We start from the raw sequence: 18,145 nt of genomic DNA on the forward strand, positions 1-18,145 counted from the left end.
TCACACAGGCTGATCTCTGATCACATGACTACTGGTATGCACGTGTGTGTGCGTGTGTCTTTACTACACTTCTCCTCTCCCCTGTTCTATTCGAATAGCCGTGAGCATCCTGGCAGGAATCTGGGTTAGAATCACTCACACCTCTAATGTAAGGGATTAGAGTCCCTTTGGGCGGCGAGAGACTCACCAGGCTTCGGCTCTCCTCATCTCTTTAGCACACTGCAAGACGGCGTGGGCAGGAGTATGAGAGACGTGACAGAGAGCGGACACATCTAGACAGGCCTTTAAGATAACTGACCAGGACACGGGTTTCCCAAAGACCGCGGGTCACTGCTGTATTTACCCGATTTGGGTACAAAGATCTTCTGGCCTTAAAGGACTCGCTTCCTGTCGGAGAAGGCACCTGCTAATCGGACAGCAGGGCCGGCAGGGAACAGACCACAGTGAGTGGATCACTCGATCTCTGATCTTCTCTGGCTTAAGACGTTTGAAGCTGCCATGCAGGACCCTTGCCTTCTTTTATGTTTTTGGCTACTATGCGATAACTTCGCTAAATGTATCAAAGCCACAGAGGACAGTAGTGGGAATCTTTTCTTTTTAAGCCTTCGGCACAATTCCTCTTTTCTCTGGTGTTCAAAAGGCACCAGGCTACCCTCTACAAGAAACACAAAGACAAAAGAGCACACCCGTCCAGAATCACGTTACGATCCTTAAGCTCCAAGGACGTACGGCGTAAACCAGAGAGGAGGCCTGCACCCCGACACCAAAGGGCCTAAGAACGCACCTCAAGCAAACCATTCGAGGTCGTTCTCAAGAGGAGACGTGACTCCCAGGCAGCGGCCCTTCCTAGGCACTGCCTCTTCGTCACACTGGAGCGCAGGGCCCGCTCGGGACGGACGTGCTCGAGGGGGCCGGCAGGAAGGACACACGCGGAATGCGGTGCATGCTCCGCGCGGGGGTTACGCGAACAGTTGAACGACACTGCTGCCGATGCCAGTTTAATTATCGTGTCCGATGGGACAAGTGCTCAAGGACCCTCCGATTTTCACCCGAGAGGAAGAGTGAAGTCAGCGAACAGAACCAAGGTGGCTGGGGCCATTCGGCTGCCCTCCCCCGCTTGACGAACGTTTTTTACATGAGGTGTAACCGACACGTGACGCGGTGTTAGTTTAAGGAGCACAACGTAACGATCTGACAGTCGTGGGCACTGAGAAACGATCACCCCAGTAAGTCGACGGCCACCGCCGCAAGGTTACAACCGTTGTTCTTGTGAGAACTTTTGCCAGCTACTCTCTCGGCAACTTCTTTCTTTCTGTAATTTTTTTTTTTTTGACGTTTATTTTTGAGGGAGAGCGTGAGCAGGGAAGGGGCAGAGAGAGAGGGAGACACAGAATCCGCAGCAGGCTCCGGGCTCCGAGCCGTCGTCCCGGAGCCCGACGCGGGGCCCGAACCCACGAGCTGTGAGATCATGACCTGAGCTGAAGTCGGACACTTAAAGGACCGAGTCACCCAGGCGCCCATCAGCAACTTTCGAATACAAACAAAAACACCACAGTACTGTTAACCGTAGTCATGCCGTATACTACACCCTGGGACTTACTGATCTTGTAAGTGGACGTTCTTACCTTCTGACCACCTTCAAACTGCGACTATGCAGATTTTCAAGCACACAGAAAAATGGAAACAACCGTGTTAACAATCAGCCAGCCCCCCATCTAGAGTCAACAAACGTTAACGTCCTTGCTCGCTCTGTCACCCAACTGCCCCATTTGAAAGTAAGCTGCAGACGTTAGGAAACTTGGGCCCTAAATACTTTGGTTTGCATTTCCTAAGAATGCGGACAGTCTCTTCATCATTCCAGTACTGTCACTGCATCCAAGGAAATGAAAGTATTTCCCTAATATATCCAGAACATAGTAAAATCTCTCCAATGGACCAAAGATGTCTTTTACGTTCCAATTGAGATTGACGGACTCTGTAATCCACAGTGGCTATTCCTCCCCAAGAATGCTTTAACTTTCTCTTAATGTTTATTTTAGAGAGAGAGAGAGAGAGAGAGAGAGAGAGAGAGAGATACTGCGCACATGAGAAGGGAGGGGCAGCGAGAGAGAGAGGGACAGAGGATCCAAAGCGGGCTCTGAGCTGTCAGCACAGGGCCCAACACAGGGCTTGAACTCACAAACTGAGACCATGGCCTGAGCTGAAGTCCGACGCTTAACCGACAGAACCGGCAAAGCACACCCCCCCGTGTCCCCCCGCCCCCCCAAGAACACTGTAATCTCTATTATGCTTTGCTCACGCCAGAGTCCTTCTCCTCCTGTCCACCGGAAAGCATGGTATAGACAGAGGACCAAACGTGGGGTAGGTTTAAACTCTCTGAGCTCTTACATCATATATGAATAGATCTAAGAAAACTCATTTACATCTTTGGACCTTAAACTCCCTTCCAGAATGAGGTAGTGCAACTAAATGATCTTAAGGACAGGCCAGACACCTAATAAATGTTTGATTTAGTTCCATTAGAAAATGAAGGCATCTCTTACGATCTCAGCCCCTGGTATGAGTTCTATGTGCAATCAGGAGCTGAGCAGAGTCCCATAAATCCCTTGTTAGCTGGCACTTGGGAACCAATTACACAGATTTAATATCCCCCATCATCCGAACCCAGGGACCAAGGGATCTGACGAGCCCGGGGCACCTGGCTGACTGAGCCCCTACCATACAGGCACGCCGAAGGCATCCGCTGTGCTGGGCATTAGGGAGCGCACAGTGGTAAATGACACGGCCTTGGATTCCAGAATGAACTATGGGGGAGAAGGGAACAGAACCTCGAGCCGGGGAAAAGCGGCAGGGGTGGGAGAACGGGCGCCAGGCCCACCGTCTGCCGCCACCCTTCCCGACCTGCTGTTTCCTCACAGAAACGGACACCGACTACTCTTATTCGAGGATCAAACCAGAGAACATGTTGAAAATACTTTCAGAACTGGAAAACGGCAAAAGCTACAGAACGTCGTCCGAATGTAAGCGGTTAACGAGAGAAAAGACAGGTCAGAGGGGAACACGAGTGAAGGGTGCCATTCTCAAAGTGCCCACTGTGTTCAAGGAGCGAGCGCAATAAATAAACATTAAAAAAAAAAGGGGGGGGGTGCCTGGGCGGCTCAGCTGGTCAGGCATCCAACTCTTGATTTCGGCTCCAGTCATGACCTTGTGGTTCGTGAGTTCAAGCCCCGCACTGGGCTCTGCACTGCCAGTGTGGAGCTTGCTTGGGATTCTCTCTCTCTCCCTCTCTCCCCCCGCCCCTTCCCTGCTTGCACGCGCTCTCTCTCAAAATCAATAAACTTACAAAAAAAAAAAAAAAAAAAAAAGGAACATCTGCAGGGCTGATATTGGGAACACATGCCTGTAAAACGGTTCTCTGCAATTTCTACGTTAGAAACAATACATATGCGTCTAGCCCCATTTCATCCGACAGAAAAAGGACGTAGGTGCGGGCACAAAATTATTGCCAGAATGACGTAAGACCATCACTGCTTCTTTTCTACGTCTGGACTTATTTCTGGACCAGCCCTGAATACAGAACAAAAACAATCATAAACGTCTACAAATTCGTGCTATCAACTCCTGTTTATCCTACAAATATTCTAGGTCCCGTCCTAAGCGGAATACTGCCAGCCACCCGAAGACGGACGCTGGAGAGGGTGGAAGGGAAGGACACAGGGGAAGCAGGAGCGGCACAGCTGGCGGGGCCACAGGCCGACCGTGGGGACACAGCCCGGGGCCGACGGATGCAGCGTCAGAGGCCGTCTACGAAACACGTACCTGATTTTCTTTAGCAGAAGATTCCAAAAAAGCTGCGTTCCAAGACTCTGCTAATGCTTTCCCTTCTTCATAACTGATCACCCTAAAGGAAAAAGAAGATTCTAATTAAAGTACTTGGCTCTTTCTTTATAAAACATCTATAATTATTTATGAACCAGGCTCTACTTTTAGCGACCGTTTCCCGTGCAAAGTGGAAGACCGCTCTCTGCCCAATATTCCTACCCAGCGTGTAACATACAGCAGCATTTTAATTACGCCTGGGTCGGGGAACGGGACAGACACGGCCTTCCTGGGTTACCCGTGCTCCTGCGAGCCCTCCAAGATCAGAGGACACGACTGCGAGCACCCGAGGACGGGGCGATTCCCAAAGGCACGGGGTGCAGGCCTCTGGCCAGCCAGTCCCCTCTCCAGACGAGGCCCCGCAGGAGTGGGGCCCTTGTCCCTGACCACCGATCCAATGCCACCTGCGTCAAAGCGGGAGGGGGGAGATTTACGCTGTGGCTCTGCTTCTGCTTAGGTACAATCGCTGCCACGTTTCTGAACACAGAAGATGCTACAGCTGAGAATATTCTCGACGTGGGAACGAGAATTACAAAAGGCACTTCCGCGGTGAGATCAGCGTAGGCTTCATTTTAGAAAGCAGTTCGCCATCCGGAAGGTACGCACCTTTCCATGTGTAGATCTTTCTTATTCCCGACCAGCATAATAGGTATTCTAGTAAGGGAAGGAAAAAAAAAGCCACAGTAACCCAGGGCCAGACCCGCCTGTTCACAAGACACTACTGTCATGAGGGCATCTAACAAAAGAGAACGAAACTGTTACTACTTACTGCACTTTCCCCACCATATCCAACAATTTGCCGTGAATAACTTTAATCACTTCAAAACTGTAAAACAAAAGCATGAAATCAGACCTCCATCTTAGTTGGTGTTTTTACATGGTTTTTTAAATGTTTATTTCTGAGAGACAGAAAGAGACAGAGCACCAGCAGGGGAGGGGCAGAGAGAGAGGGAGACACAGAATGGGAAGCAGGCTCCAGGCTCTGAGCCGTCAGCACAGAGCCTGACGCGGGGCTGGAACCCACGAACCGTGAGATCATGACCTGAGCCGAAGTCGGACGCTTAACCGACTGAGCCACCCAGGCGCCCCTCCATGTTTCTTATATAATGTTTCTAGTGGGAAAAACATGGAATGTCACCGACTCACCGCTGTAATATAAAATAAAGTGAACACAAGGAATCTCATAGTTTTTTCCTATAAACTTCTTTCACGTGAGCGTGTGACACTGAGTAATAACCCTTACTGAGAATATTCAAGATGACGTACGTGAGATTATTAGATGGGAAACTCTACCAGTTGTCCGACAAATCACATAAACGCGTATTTTAATCTCTGAATAAACATCCGTAGGATGTTCTGTAGCTACAGGGCCCTCGCGGTCAGCCCGCGTTCCACGTTAACGTGGTGGAAATGCACAGACAGTAAACCAATTTATGTGGTTGTCATTTCCATTAGCGGAAAAGCTCAGATCACCTAGGCAGCTGGAGGTGAGGAATACAGTTTTCATTCTAGCAGTGCAAGAGAACGTTCATCGGGATACTTTTCCCCCTTAACAACCTGTTTGCTCCACAAGCCAATCACTGAAACGCATTCAGCCCGGTAAGGCTGATCGTTACTACAACCAGTCCCATCATAATCCTTTAGATGGCTGAACGCTATCTATGCAGAGCAAATAAACTCGAAGCAAGCAGCAGGGGGGGAATCGTACCTTTTGATTGATGTAACAGAATACACAAGAATATAACCATTAATATCTATGGAGTATGTCTGAGGAAAGATGGAGTATTCATCCTGTGGGAGAGAAAATAATTCCATCTGAGTAAAGTCTTCACAAAGCATAACAAGCAATCTTTACCCAGTTTTTCCCATATTACCTGGTCAAAGAAATCAAAGTCAACAAAGAAGTAGATTAAAACATTATTCTAGACACATAGCCCCACACACTGAAGACTTATTTAAGACTGGTTTGGGGCAGCTCATTGTTTTAAGCTAATATTCAGAAACGATCCTGGCCATTCTAAGGCTTCTGGGGAGAAGGCTAATCACTTCTGCAAGTCCTGGTGGGGAGGATGAAGGAAATGGCAGGGCAACAGGTCCCGCAATCTTACGTGCAGTGAAAGGCGCTAACGTTTCCTTTATGGACAAAAAGTCCAGAATCTTAGATCTCATGGTAAACTCACGAGTGCTTCTGGTTTATTCCACAAATTTGTGTTTTCATATTTAAAAGTGTTAGGTCATCACTAAACCTGTTCCCTGCACTTGAATCACAAGGGCCTGAATGCCAGTCTATGGGCCATTAATGGGCTGCTACCAGCATTTGAGAGGGGAAGAAGAGAGGAAGAGAATCCAAATGCTACACGTGGGGTACCCGGACTTCCGAGGATCACAGGAGTTACTTACCGAGCAAGTTTAGGAATGAACAACAAAGGCACACGTTATGTGACAATGTATCAGCAGCTACTTTCATAAAGCAGCTTTAGGAGACTCAAATATAAAAGCATTCTAAAGGTCTAATGTCAGTGCAATTTTCCTTAGTGCCCGCCACTGTCTGGTACAAAACATTTTGTTCTCTGGTGAAATGTAATTGTCAACGTGCTGCGTATCCCGGGCAAGCGCTGTTATATAGAACATCTAGAACATCGTGTCAAACCACCGTTTTATCAAAGAACGGTCTCTGTTAACTTTGCAGGTCCACGGGATGATTATAACTAATGTTCACGATGGCCCGCAATTATTACTATTCGCCACAGTAAAGTGTCTTTAAAAAAAACAACAACAAAGAGTAAGTTTTACTATCAGTTCTTGGTATCATAAATAGTAATCTTTAATTAGAAGACAGCATTTCTACATCACAGCACTCACTACATACACAAAATAAAACGTCTGTTTCATTATCACTTTCAGATTAGTTTCACTAAGTCGAGTTCATTTTAGAAAAAAAGTTTTTTTAATGTTTATTTTTGAGAGAGCACCAGCGGGGGAGGGGCAGCGTGAGAGGGAGACACAGAATCCGAAGGGGGCTCCAGGCTCTGAGCTGTCAGCACAGAGCCCGATGAGGGGCTCGAACTCAAACTGTGAGATCATGACCTGAGTCGAAGCCAGACGCTTAACCCACTGAGCCACCCAGGTGCCCCACCCCCTCCAGTTTTTTTTTAACATTTATTTTTGAGAGACAGACAGAGCATGGATGGGAGAGGAGCAGAGAGAAAGAGAGACAGACACAGAATCCGAAGCAGTCTCCAGGCTCCAAGCTGTCAGCACAGAGCCCGATGCAGGGCTTGAACCCACGAACCGGGAGATCACGCCCTGAGCCAAAATCAAGGGTCGGGCGTTTAACAGACTGAACCACCCAGGCACACCAGTCAAGTTTATTTTAGTGTTAAATTTTGAGAACATTTTTGTCGATGGAATGATAGATCTTTTCACCCAGATTAAAAACAACATTCCAAATGATTTTAGTCACCAGTTGAGCTACAGTAGATCCAAAGTTCAAATCACCTTTTCCCTGAAGAGAAGATGTGGAAATAAAAGAGTAATCATAATCACATGGGGTGCCTGGGTGGTTCAGTCGGTTAAGCGTCCGACTTTGGCTAAGGCTGTGGTCTCACGGTTCGTGAGTGCAAGCTCCGCATCGGGCTCTGTGCTGATGGCTCAGAACCTGGGGCCTGCTTTGTGTTCAATGTCTCCCTCTCTCTCTCTCTCTCTCTCTCTCTGCCCCTCCCCCGCTCGCACTCGGTCTCTCTCTGCCTCTCTCAAAAATAAACAAACAACAACAACAAAAAAGCTTAAAATAAGAAAAGAGTAATCACATTTCAGAGGCATGGTGCAAGGAACAACTCATTAAAAAGTATATTGGAAGGAAAGGACCTCCGGCTGTAACAGAAACCAAAAAGGACAAAATTTCTAGGAATAAACTTAAGAGTACGAAACTGTACGTTCCAACTGAAAAAGATCTGAAAATCCTCCCAAGAGATAAAACACTTCAAAAACTGCAACAGTGCGCCGAGGTCCTCAGCGTTCACGCGCAGGTCTCCACAGTCTCCACTGGCTGATCCTGAATTAACACATGAATGTAACATGAGCCCGATAAAAAGTGTCTTTTCCGAGAAACAGCAATTGTAGAAGCAGGTGGGTGAAAAGCACAAAGCTACTTATTTTAAACTTAAAATAAGTACAGCACTAGTTCAGGAGCGAAGCAGACAGAAATCTACAAAGACCCAGACGGTCAGGGGGATTGGATATGCGCTCATACCGGCCCTTCAGCTCAGTGAGGGAAAAAGTAACCTTCAACAAAACTGTGCAGGGAACGAGATCAGAAGCTTCTGGAGGTAAACGGCTGAGTCGCATCTCTAACTCACCCTTGGGCAAAAACACATTCCAGAGGAATTAAAGACTGCAAGATTAAAAATGGAAACTGCGTGCAGGGTAGACGGGAGAATTCTTTAAGAATAATATCAGTTGAAAAGAGAATGATAAATTCAACTATGTGAGAACGAGCAAGTTCTTCATGGCTAAGAACCTTTCCAACAAAAATCATAAACTGAAAACAAAACCTTGCGGCTCAGATCACCTACCATGCGCATTTGCTTCACATTATTAAGGGGTCTGTCAAACCCATCAGCAAAGACCATCCGCCCAATAGAAAAAGGGCAAAGTACATGGACAGGATAATTCCCAGAAAAGGAAACACACTTGCCCTCAAACAGGAGAACGTGATCACACTCCTTCGTGAGAAAAATACTCACTAAAATGATACTGGGGTACTATTTTTCACCTAGCGGACTGGCGAGTAACCAAAGACGTGAAAATGCATTGCACTGATGGATGTGTTGGGGAACAGGCACTGGCTCCTTGCTGGTGAGAAGGTAAGCGGCCACCCTATGGCCCAGCGACCCCACAGCCACGACATGTCCTCACACACACACGGTCTAAAATGACACAAGATACGGATCGCAGCGCTGCTGGTGGCACCAAGACTGGAAATGACCCACTTGTTGGTCAACAAAGTACGCTGCGTCCAAACAACAACACGCTACGCAGCAAGTGGAGGGAAAAAGAGCCACAGGGACCCAGGTGGAATCACCTCCAAGACGGGAGACGCAGGGATAGGCTACTCTCTGTGTAAAAGAGAAAAAATAAAACTACAATTGTACGTTCCAGTACAGAGTATCTGCAAAGCATCTACTAGAAACTGGTCACGGGGCTGTTCGTGGAGGGCTGGAGCTAAGGCAGCCAGAGCCCGACAGACCCAAGTGTTACTATTTACCTTTTGGGGTTATTTCAGTTCTGTAACACGGGCATTTATTACTGTTTTTTAAAAACCGGACTTAATACTTGTTTTTTTAAAAAGGGGGATTTGACACTATAAATATGACTGTCACTGGGGCGCCTGGGTGGCTCGGTCAGTTAAGCGTCCGACTTCAGCTCAGGTCACGATCTCGCGGTCTGTGGGTTCGAGACCCGCATTGGGCTCGGTGTGGACAGCTCAGAGCCTGGAGCCTGCTTCCGATTCTGGGTCTCCCTCTCTCTCTGTGCCCCTCCCCCACGCATGCTCTGTCTCTCAAAAATGAATAAATGTTAAAAAATGAAAATTAAAAAAAAAAAAAAGACCGCCACCGATTTACCTGTCATTGAGTCTACTTCAATTAGGCCCAAACAAAGTATTTCATGCAAACTAAAAACCATCCACTTGTATTGAACCATGTTCACTCCCTCCCCTTGCTGGCAACAAAACCTGCTACGACATAAACTACCAAGTAGATAGTACTTGCTGTGACAGTGTTCCTCTTAAAATGTGTCAACCGCGAACACGCTATAGATTCTGTTTGAAGAATCTGCCCTCTCATCACCTTCCCCTGCCATGGGGCACTCTTTGCTCCAGCCCCAGCCCCTAGGAATCCAATTTAAGAACAGCTGTAAACGTGTCGTGTTGTCCAGCTGCCACAGAACAAGGTGTTCGCGGTTACAGAACCGCAGCAAAGCAAATGCGCGTGTCGTTAGCATCACGCATCATAAATACGAACACAACCTTTTATTTCAGAGTCTCCCAACTGAACGTAGCCTTGAAGAACTACTAGCTGCAACGAGCACGAATTATTCGAGGCAGCTGAATTTGGATCCGTTCTGTGCAAAAATTCTCTAACTATTCTTATCTGGCAGTAACAGGCCCAAAGGAGCGAGACAGGCAGAGCTGGTCACGGACCTTGCTCTCGCCGTCCCTCCCACCATCCACCCGCTCCCCAAGATCTCTGATCCTTTCGGGGTGATTCTTTACTACTCTATCATTAAAACAGTTACAGGCATGTGACGCTCAGTGCCAAGCAGAATCCCAGAGGGACACATCTTCTATTCTGATAAGGAGTCAACATAAAGAAATTTTCTCCAGAGAGATGTTTTCAAGGACAGCGCTATTCCAAGGATAAGCGACACCTGCACTCCTCCCATTCAGGGTCATGTTAACATCAACGGAGTTGCCATGCTGGGCATCGCTCTGGTCTTAAGAGCATCAAAGATCTACAAGTCAGGACCCAAGCTTCTGGAAGCTCATCAATCTCCTCTAAACCATGCAACAATCCTGTGAAGGCGGGTACTACAGAATCATCTGTTTACAGATGAAGAATCTGAGACCAAGAAAGATTCATTAACTTTCTCAAGGTCACCAGGCTAGCCAAAAAAAAAAAAAAAAAAAGCCAGGGTTCAGGAATCAAATCCAGGCAGCACGACTGCAGAGCCCACGTTCCAAACTATGAAACACTGGTTTCTCCTTCTGGCCTATTATAAAATGAATTTCTATAGTAACATTACACGAAAGCGATTTACTGATTTACATCCTCACCCCCATTTTCCAGCAGCTTTAACAAAAATTCTAAACGAAGACATAAAAAGCAAAGCAGGATCTTGGTAAAGTCAGAGGCCCACTATGAACGAAGTGTCTGTTATTTCTTCGCCCAGGACCCTATCCGTTAACACCTGCTGTTCTAGCATAATTGTTACCAGGGCTCCCTTCACTCTTAGTTGTTTTAGGCAATAAATTATACCAGTCACCTTAACCACGAAAGACACAAACTCTAAGAATCGAACGCAACGTCGGACCCCAGAGGCTCTTCTACAGTGACTTCTAAGAGAAGCTTTGTCCTCTAGGTCACGACTCCCCTATGGAGACTCTGTTCCTCTTCTGCTTTACGCACCAAACTCCCCTTCGGTCACTGGACAGGTACCCTGCAGAGTCAAAGTCCAGGACGGCTCTGCTCTAAGACAGCCATCATGAGATCTGAGGACGAAAGCCCATTATACCGATTACCCAGTGGCCTGCGGGGCGAATGAGGGAGTCACGTGGCATACCCCTGGGACGTGCACATTTGATTTATTTTCCTTGAAGCTTCCAGAATTGAAACTCCAGGGTTCCTTTGGTGCTCAAACCACTCAATATAGCTATTTTCTTGCTTCACTAGGGGGCTACTTTGCTTCCATGTTCATTTCGGAACTTAAGGGTGGGGAGGGGGTTCATTCCAAACTCACATGACGGGTCACATCATTCTAAGTCTATCTCAATCTTGACGGGTCACATCATTCTAAGTCTATCTCAATCTTCCCAGGTTCCAGAAAAAAAGCCTCCATTTAACATGGCAGATCAGGTTACGCCACACGCACTTTCCTGCTAGTCTGATCCTCTGTCGATTGTAAGAAAACACGGCAGGACTCGGACGACATCCCAGCCTCTTGAAGCTCCCACTCCAGCAACTGTAATAGATCTGGCCCAACAGAACGGCTTCTAGTAAAAGCTGGACCAGGTGCCATGGGAATGGGTGAAGTTCAGCCGCCAGGGTTAGGAGGTTCTTTGTACTCTTCAAGTTCTCTGAACTTCTTTTCACCCGCTGCTTCTAGTCAATTCCCCTGGCCATCCTCCGCCAAATCCCTGCTACATTAACCCGTGAAGACCTTTTTTTTTTTTTTGGGTTGTTCAATCTTTGGCAATTACTTACTGCCTAGCAAATCAAATCAACGCTCCTTAAGCTCGTGATCATGTAATCCATCTATAAGTCCCCTCATTTCTGCCCTATACCTTTCTCATCCCTTTCCCCAGGAAAAGACTTAACTCTTGTTTTTTTAAAAAAATTGTTGTATGTTTTTATTTATTTTTGAGAGAGTGAGAGTGTGAGCAGGGGAGGGGCAGAGAGAGAGGGAGACACAGAATCCGAAGCAGGCTCCAGGCTCCGAGCTGTCAGCACAGAGCCCAACGCGGGGCTCGAACCCACAGACCGCGAGATCATGACCTGAGCCAAAATCGGACACTCAACCGACTGAGCCACCCAGGCGCCCCTACTTTTTTTCTCCTTAATGTAGAAAGGGAGGAAAAGCACTAATAGGATTCTGACATAAAATGCAAGTTTAAAAAACAGAAATACACTATCCTATGATATATACAAACCTTCCTGATGCTATGAGTGCATTTAACACAATTCTAGAGTAGAACAACAAGCTAATGATTCGGAAAAACTGCCACAAATGTCTTAGAAGACAGCCTGTTAATATTCAGGCACACATAAATCAGGAGGGGTTTTCCTGGCATCACTGTTGCATTTAAGTATCAACAGCAGGGCCAGGACCGCTAGACAGAGGACAGCGGAAGGGGACTCTGAGACACCAGACTTACTTGTCCAGCTGTGTCAACAAGCTGAAGATGATATTCTTGTCCATTTACTGTGATCAATTTTGTGAAAGCTACAGGGAAAAAGGGAATTAAATATTAGTAAAGAGAATTGACTTTAGATCAGTTAAAGCTTGAACACTGACCACCGATTAAGAAGAGTCCCTAATCGTTTCATAAAAAGATCCCACAAAACAAAATGGAACAGATCTGAGTTTACAGATTCTTCCCTCTTCCATTATTTAATAGACACAAGCTGATGGATGAAAATCCAGCTTCGGTACACCTTGAACCTTGTTCCATGAAACTGAAATTAGGCAAAAATTCATATGCTGTAAAAGTCATTTGAGTGCTCCGTGGCTTACACCTTCCTCTGTGAAAAAGAGAAATATATTACATAAAGTGTGAGGTCTAGGATGGACCCAAAGCACAAAACCTTTCATTAATTCAGAAGTCTGGTGTCAGAGCACAAACAGCTAATATTAACTGAAGTGTTAAGAACGTCCAGTACATAAAAAAAATTATCAATTTCATCGACATAAAACAGCAATGGAACAGGTGTTCTGCATGAAAGCCATCATTCCCACTTAGCTTAAGCATCTGAGCAATTTGTGACAATCTCTCTTCCCTACCAAGGGGGGGGGGAAACACCAGACTCATAACTTCCGGAAAAGTCCATTCAGAATCCTGAGGAGACAGACTTCAAACAAATGTAGACAAAAGAGGAAAAGAACTATTAATAGTAAGAGAATATTGAAGAGTAACCATCTGGAACCCTGACAGCAGAACGGAACTTATTTCTTTTGCGTCCATGGTCCCGGCCATCTTCACTTAAGACGCGTCGTTGGATCTCCTGGCTGGCCACTCGACTGGACCAGAACCAGGCCACAGAATCGGTCCCTTGCACAGCTGGGAGAGGACCCGCTGTTGTCCACTTTATCCCACAGCCAAAAGGGAAAGCACAGCAGACATATGAAAATTATGAGAGGAAACTTAGAGGTGACAAGGGGGACAGAGAAGAGATCTTCTCTAGAGGAGGAGTTCCACGGGAGCACTCCCCTACGGCCAGCAGTGGTGCTAGAATCGGGAGGAAAGACCACAGACCAGGCCATCCACACCAGTTGCCACATTTTTTCCCCCTTCATTTGCGTGCCTTAATGGAGACTACCACTTTAGAGAATAATTTCACCAGATGAAAACCGAATCCACATTATTTCAAGATAGGGAGTACACAACATAATGTGTTTCATCAATTTTATTGCATTTTTCTTCCGCACTGGAACTTCTCTGAATGTGGGGTGCACCAGGCCTTGACTGTGCTTTTGATCACTATCAGCCAGGGGGCAGTCATGATGCTCCTGTGTGAAAACCTGCCACTGACACCTTAGTCGGGGAAGATCAAAAAGTGCATTCAAGACGATGAAATTTATATAAGGAACCGTGATGAGCAGTAAAACAAGTAACCTTCAATTAGATTTAAGTAACTGTGGTTATGAAGTATGACATAATTATTATGTCAACACCACTAAACAAAACATCACTCATTCTCGCAAGAGCTCCTTCTTGAGTACCTATGAACGCCAGGAGCACTGTTCCGGGAGCTCGAAATACTGCAGCTGACCTCAGCATGCTTACAGCCCCGGGGGGAAGGAAGGGTCGAGACACCGTCAGGCACCGTCTTTGGGAGAAGAGCATCGGGAGGTCAAACAGCAAGTGCCAAAGCCCAGCGAGAAGCGGCAAGATCAGGGCAGAAGCGGAGAGAGTGCTGGGGAGGTAACCAGGTTGGGGAGGAGGCAGAGGACCTTTCAGGAGATGGTAAGGACTTCAGAGTTTCATTCTAAATGTGCTGGGAGACCAAGGGTTCCGGGGCAGGGGAGTAACTTGGTCTGATTTATATTTTAAAGAGATGGCGCTGGCTATGCTGTGAATAAGAGAAACGGACAAAAATGGACCAAGGACACTGGCGGGGGTCCGTAACACAGTGCTTACGTAGACTCGGGATCTGAAGACAACGATGGTGGTCTGGGACCAGAGAGCCATGGTGGAATTCAAAGGGAGAGCCAAAAGGATGAACAAAAAATTTTTTTTTAAATGTTTACTTTTGAGAGAGACAGAGAGAGAGAGAGAGAGAGAGAGAGAGAGGGAGAGCAAGAGTGCGCGAGCACAAGCGGGGAGAGACAGAGAGAGAGACACACAGAATCCGAAGCGGGCTCCAGGCTCCGAGCTGTCGGCACAGAGCCCGATGTGTGGTTCAAACTCAGGAACCAAGAGATCGTGACCTGAGCCGAAGTCGGATGCTCAACCGACTGAGCCAACCAAGCGCCCTGAGCCAAAAGGATTTCTGGCTGGAGGCAGGGTGTGAGAAAATGGAGAGGTGGGAGGACTCCAGAGTTTTTGGCTTGAGCCACGAGATGCATGAATTGCCATTTGCCAATTCGGGAAAGCCCGGGGAAGGAGCGCTGCAGATGGGGGAGGAAGCAAATGAAGAAGACTACACCCAAGGGGAAGCGAGGGCAGCTGAACAGAAAAGCCCTGAGTCTGGGGGAGAGGGTGCGACTGGGGGTTTTGGGAAACAAGCAAACTTCTGGGAAGAAGGGAAGATCGCTGGCGATCAAGTACCGCCAAAGCCCTAGCCGGACTTTGGAGCCCAGGGCCCCCCGATATGGAGCCCAGGGCCCCCCGATACTGCCAGGTCAGGAAGATCAAGATTCAGCCAAGGAGACGGGAGAAATACTGGCCACGAGGGAAGAGTCAAATGGGACGACACGTAATTGTACAGAAGATAAAGGAAATGAAGCTATTGATCAATGTGTTAGTATATCCTTGCACATAAAAAGGATGTAAATCCTCCTACACAGAGCAGTAAAATGAAATCGAGGCCTTTCCATCTGTCATGGAAAACTGCCTCTTCTTATTACTATAGAAAAAAAGGAAGTGTAATAAGAGATCTGTCAGCCCCATAAACTAGGAACCAATTCTACGCACTCCATGTCCGATCCTGCAGAGCAGTGGAAAGCTGGCTTTCTCCTGGTATCGCTTTCCTCCAGCCCTCTCTCCGTCCCCCTCCCTTTTTCAATCACTAGAGAAATTAACCCACTTCCCCCAACGAAAATCCTGAAACTGCCCCAAGCAGACTAACAGTGACGTATTCGTAGAGCCTACTGATGAGGGACAGATTTCTAAGATCTGGAATGCGCCAAATAAGATCTGTGTTCCTGAAGTGTATCACAATCTCCTAATTCGTATCCACTGAGAAGGCTACCCACCATGCGATGCTTGATAATGCTGCAAAACTCCTAATTAGAACGGTCCCGTTTTCTCAGCTTTATTAACGCATCAACAGTACTACCTGGAAATGGCAGAAGCTGTAAATCACTACTATTTTTCCTCCTCTAATTGACCAACTACCCCTACTGGTTAAATTTCACCAGAGCAATTTAGTTTGTATTGAGTTGTTAGATTAACATGGTGGACAATCTACACATTTGCGTAGGTAGTATTTTTGGCATAAAAACATCCCCAAGCTAGAAAAATACAGGGTTTTATTCATGTTATTCCCCTACATTCCATTTTCTTTTATTAAAAAAAATTTTTTTTTTAATGTTTATTTTTGAGAGAGAAAGACAGAGCGTAAGCTGGGAAGGGGCAGAGAGAGAGGGAGACACAGAACCTGAAGCAGGCTCCAGGCTCGGAGCCATCAGCACAGAGCCCGGCGCGGGGCTTGAAATCATGACCTGGGCCGAAGTCGGGACACCTAACCGACTGAGCCACCCAGGCGCCCCCTCCTATATTCCATTTTAAAAGGAGATGACACCGTCTTAGAAGTTTTGCTTTTGTGGTAATGTCTCAGAGATGCGTCACCACTGAATGTTTGCTATGAACCACCTGTTCTATGTTCTGAAGTGCAAAATGATTACCGGATTCTTTCCATATTTACAGAGTACTGGTGTTTTTTTTTTTTTTTTTCAAACCTTAAAACCATCCATTCGTTAGCAACAGGTTTATGATAACCTGTTCCATTTCTAATTCCCTGTCATCACTGAACAACGTTTATTTTATTTTATTGTTAATGTTTATTTTTGAGAAAGAGAGAGAGAGAGAGACAGAGTGGGAGCAAGGGAGGGGCAGAGAGAGAGAGAGAGACAGAATCCGAAGAAGGTTCTAGGCTCTGAGCTGTGAGCACAGAGCCCGACTTGGGGCTCGAACCCACAAACCATTAGATCATGACCTGAGCCGAAGTTGGGACGCTCAACCAACTGAGCCACCCAGGAGCCCCTACTGAACAACGTTTCTGACCAAACAGCACAGGAAACAGTGGAGAAAGGGTTTCTTCCTGGGTTGGTCAGAAGCAGGGTAAACAGAAGCTGATGTCTGCATACAACTCATGAACTTTTAAGCGATTCATATACCCTGACACTCATTTTCGCTCCTGCCTAAAGACTTTAATAAATATTCTGAATTCATTTTTGACATGAAAAAATAAAAGTCTTTTTTACTGAACACTAAGTAGTAGGAAACATTAAAAATACGATTAAAGATGTTGACAGACTTCAGGTTGGGTCATTCCATTTCTGAGATGATATCAAAGTAAGGAAGCTGGACGTTCACTGGATCTTTTACTTACATATAAAGAAAATATATCCGTACACAACACCATGACTTTCCTTCCACCTTAGTTATAAATGACACATAAACACTCAAAAATAAGAACCACCTTTATAGGCAGGCCTAACCAAGAAAACCGTACTGTATTATTCTGTGAATAAAATGCCCAAATGAGCCTTATCTTAAGGACACACAACTCTCTAAGTGTTATGTATAGCAAATGTTAAGACCAAGACCACGATTTGCTTGTGTTCTTATTCCAATGGAGAGATAACCAGACTTGTCCACCTAGCATTCAAATTTGTTTTACGTTTACTCATTTTTGAGAGCCAGAGAGAGCGCACAAGCAGGGTAGGGGCAGAGAGAGAGGGAGGTACAGGATCCAAAGCAGGCTCCAGGCTCCGAGCCATCGGCACAGAGCCCGATGCGGGGCTCGAACTCACGAACGGCGAGATCATGACCCGAGCCGAAGTCGGACGCCCCACTGACTGAGCCGCCCGGGCGCCCGTGTCCACCTAGGATTCAAATTCATCTGCTCCTCACACTGGCGCACTGTTCTGTAAGTCACGGCCGAACAGATCAGCACAGGATGTGTCCGTAGTCAGGACTCTTCCTTTCTGGACACCGGCCGAGCTTAGTTACTTTCAAACCCGGGTCTTCCCAGGGTCAGTGCCCCAACAGGTTTCCTTCCCCGCTACCAGCACACTGGGACATGAGGGACAGCTGCATGTTTTAAGTCAGAGGTGGGCAAACTCTTCCTGTAAAGGGCCAGATGCTACTGTAGAACAAAAGCAGCCACAGACACTACGTAAATGAATGAATATGGCTGGGTTCCGATAAAACTTTATGGACGCTAAAGTCTGAATTTCACGTAACCTTCACATGCCCCAAATATTCTTCTCTTAAACCTTTTTTAATGATTAAAAAATGTGTAAAAACCAAAAAAAAAAAAAAAAGTGAAAACCATTCTTTGCTCATGGGCTGTACAAAAAGGCAGTGGGTCTTTCTGGCCTA

At 46.6% G+C, this 18,145-nt stretch overlaps 1 protein-coding gene across 1 annotated transcript in view; it reads right to left on the minus strand.

Annotated features, from left to right (window-relative positions):
• Positions 1-18,145, minus strand: part of RHEB (Ras homolog, mTORC1 binding) — a 44,805-nt gene that overhangs the window by 2,355 nt on the left and 24,305 nt on the right. The window contains exons 3-7 of the mRNA XM_060633443.3: positions 12,533-12,600; positions 5,588-5,670; positions 4,649-4,705; positions 4,486-4,533; positions 3,820-3,901 (exon numbers count right to left, since the gene is read on the minus strand). Coding sequence (XP_060489426.1) covers positions 3,820-3,901; positions 4,486-4,533; positions 4,649-4,705; positions 5,588-5,670; positions 12,533-12,600 — 338 coding nt within the window. The remainder of the gene's footprint in view (positions 1-3,819; positions 3,902-4,485; positions 4,534-4,648; positions 4,706-5,587; positions 5,671-12,532; positions 12,601-18,145) is intronic.

This window comes from Panthera onca, chromosome A2, assembly GCF_046562875.1.
Source record: "Panthera onca isolate mPanOnc1 chromosome A2, mPanOnc1 haplotype 2, whole genome shotgun sequence".
NCBI lineage: Eukaryota > Metazoa > Chordata > Mammalia > Carnivora > Felidae > Panthera > Panthera onca.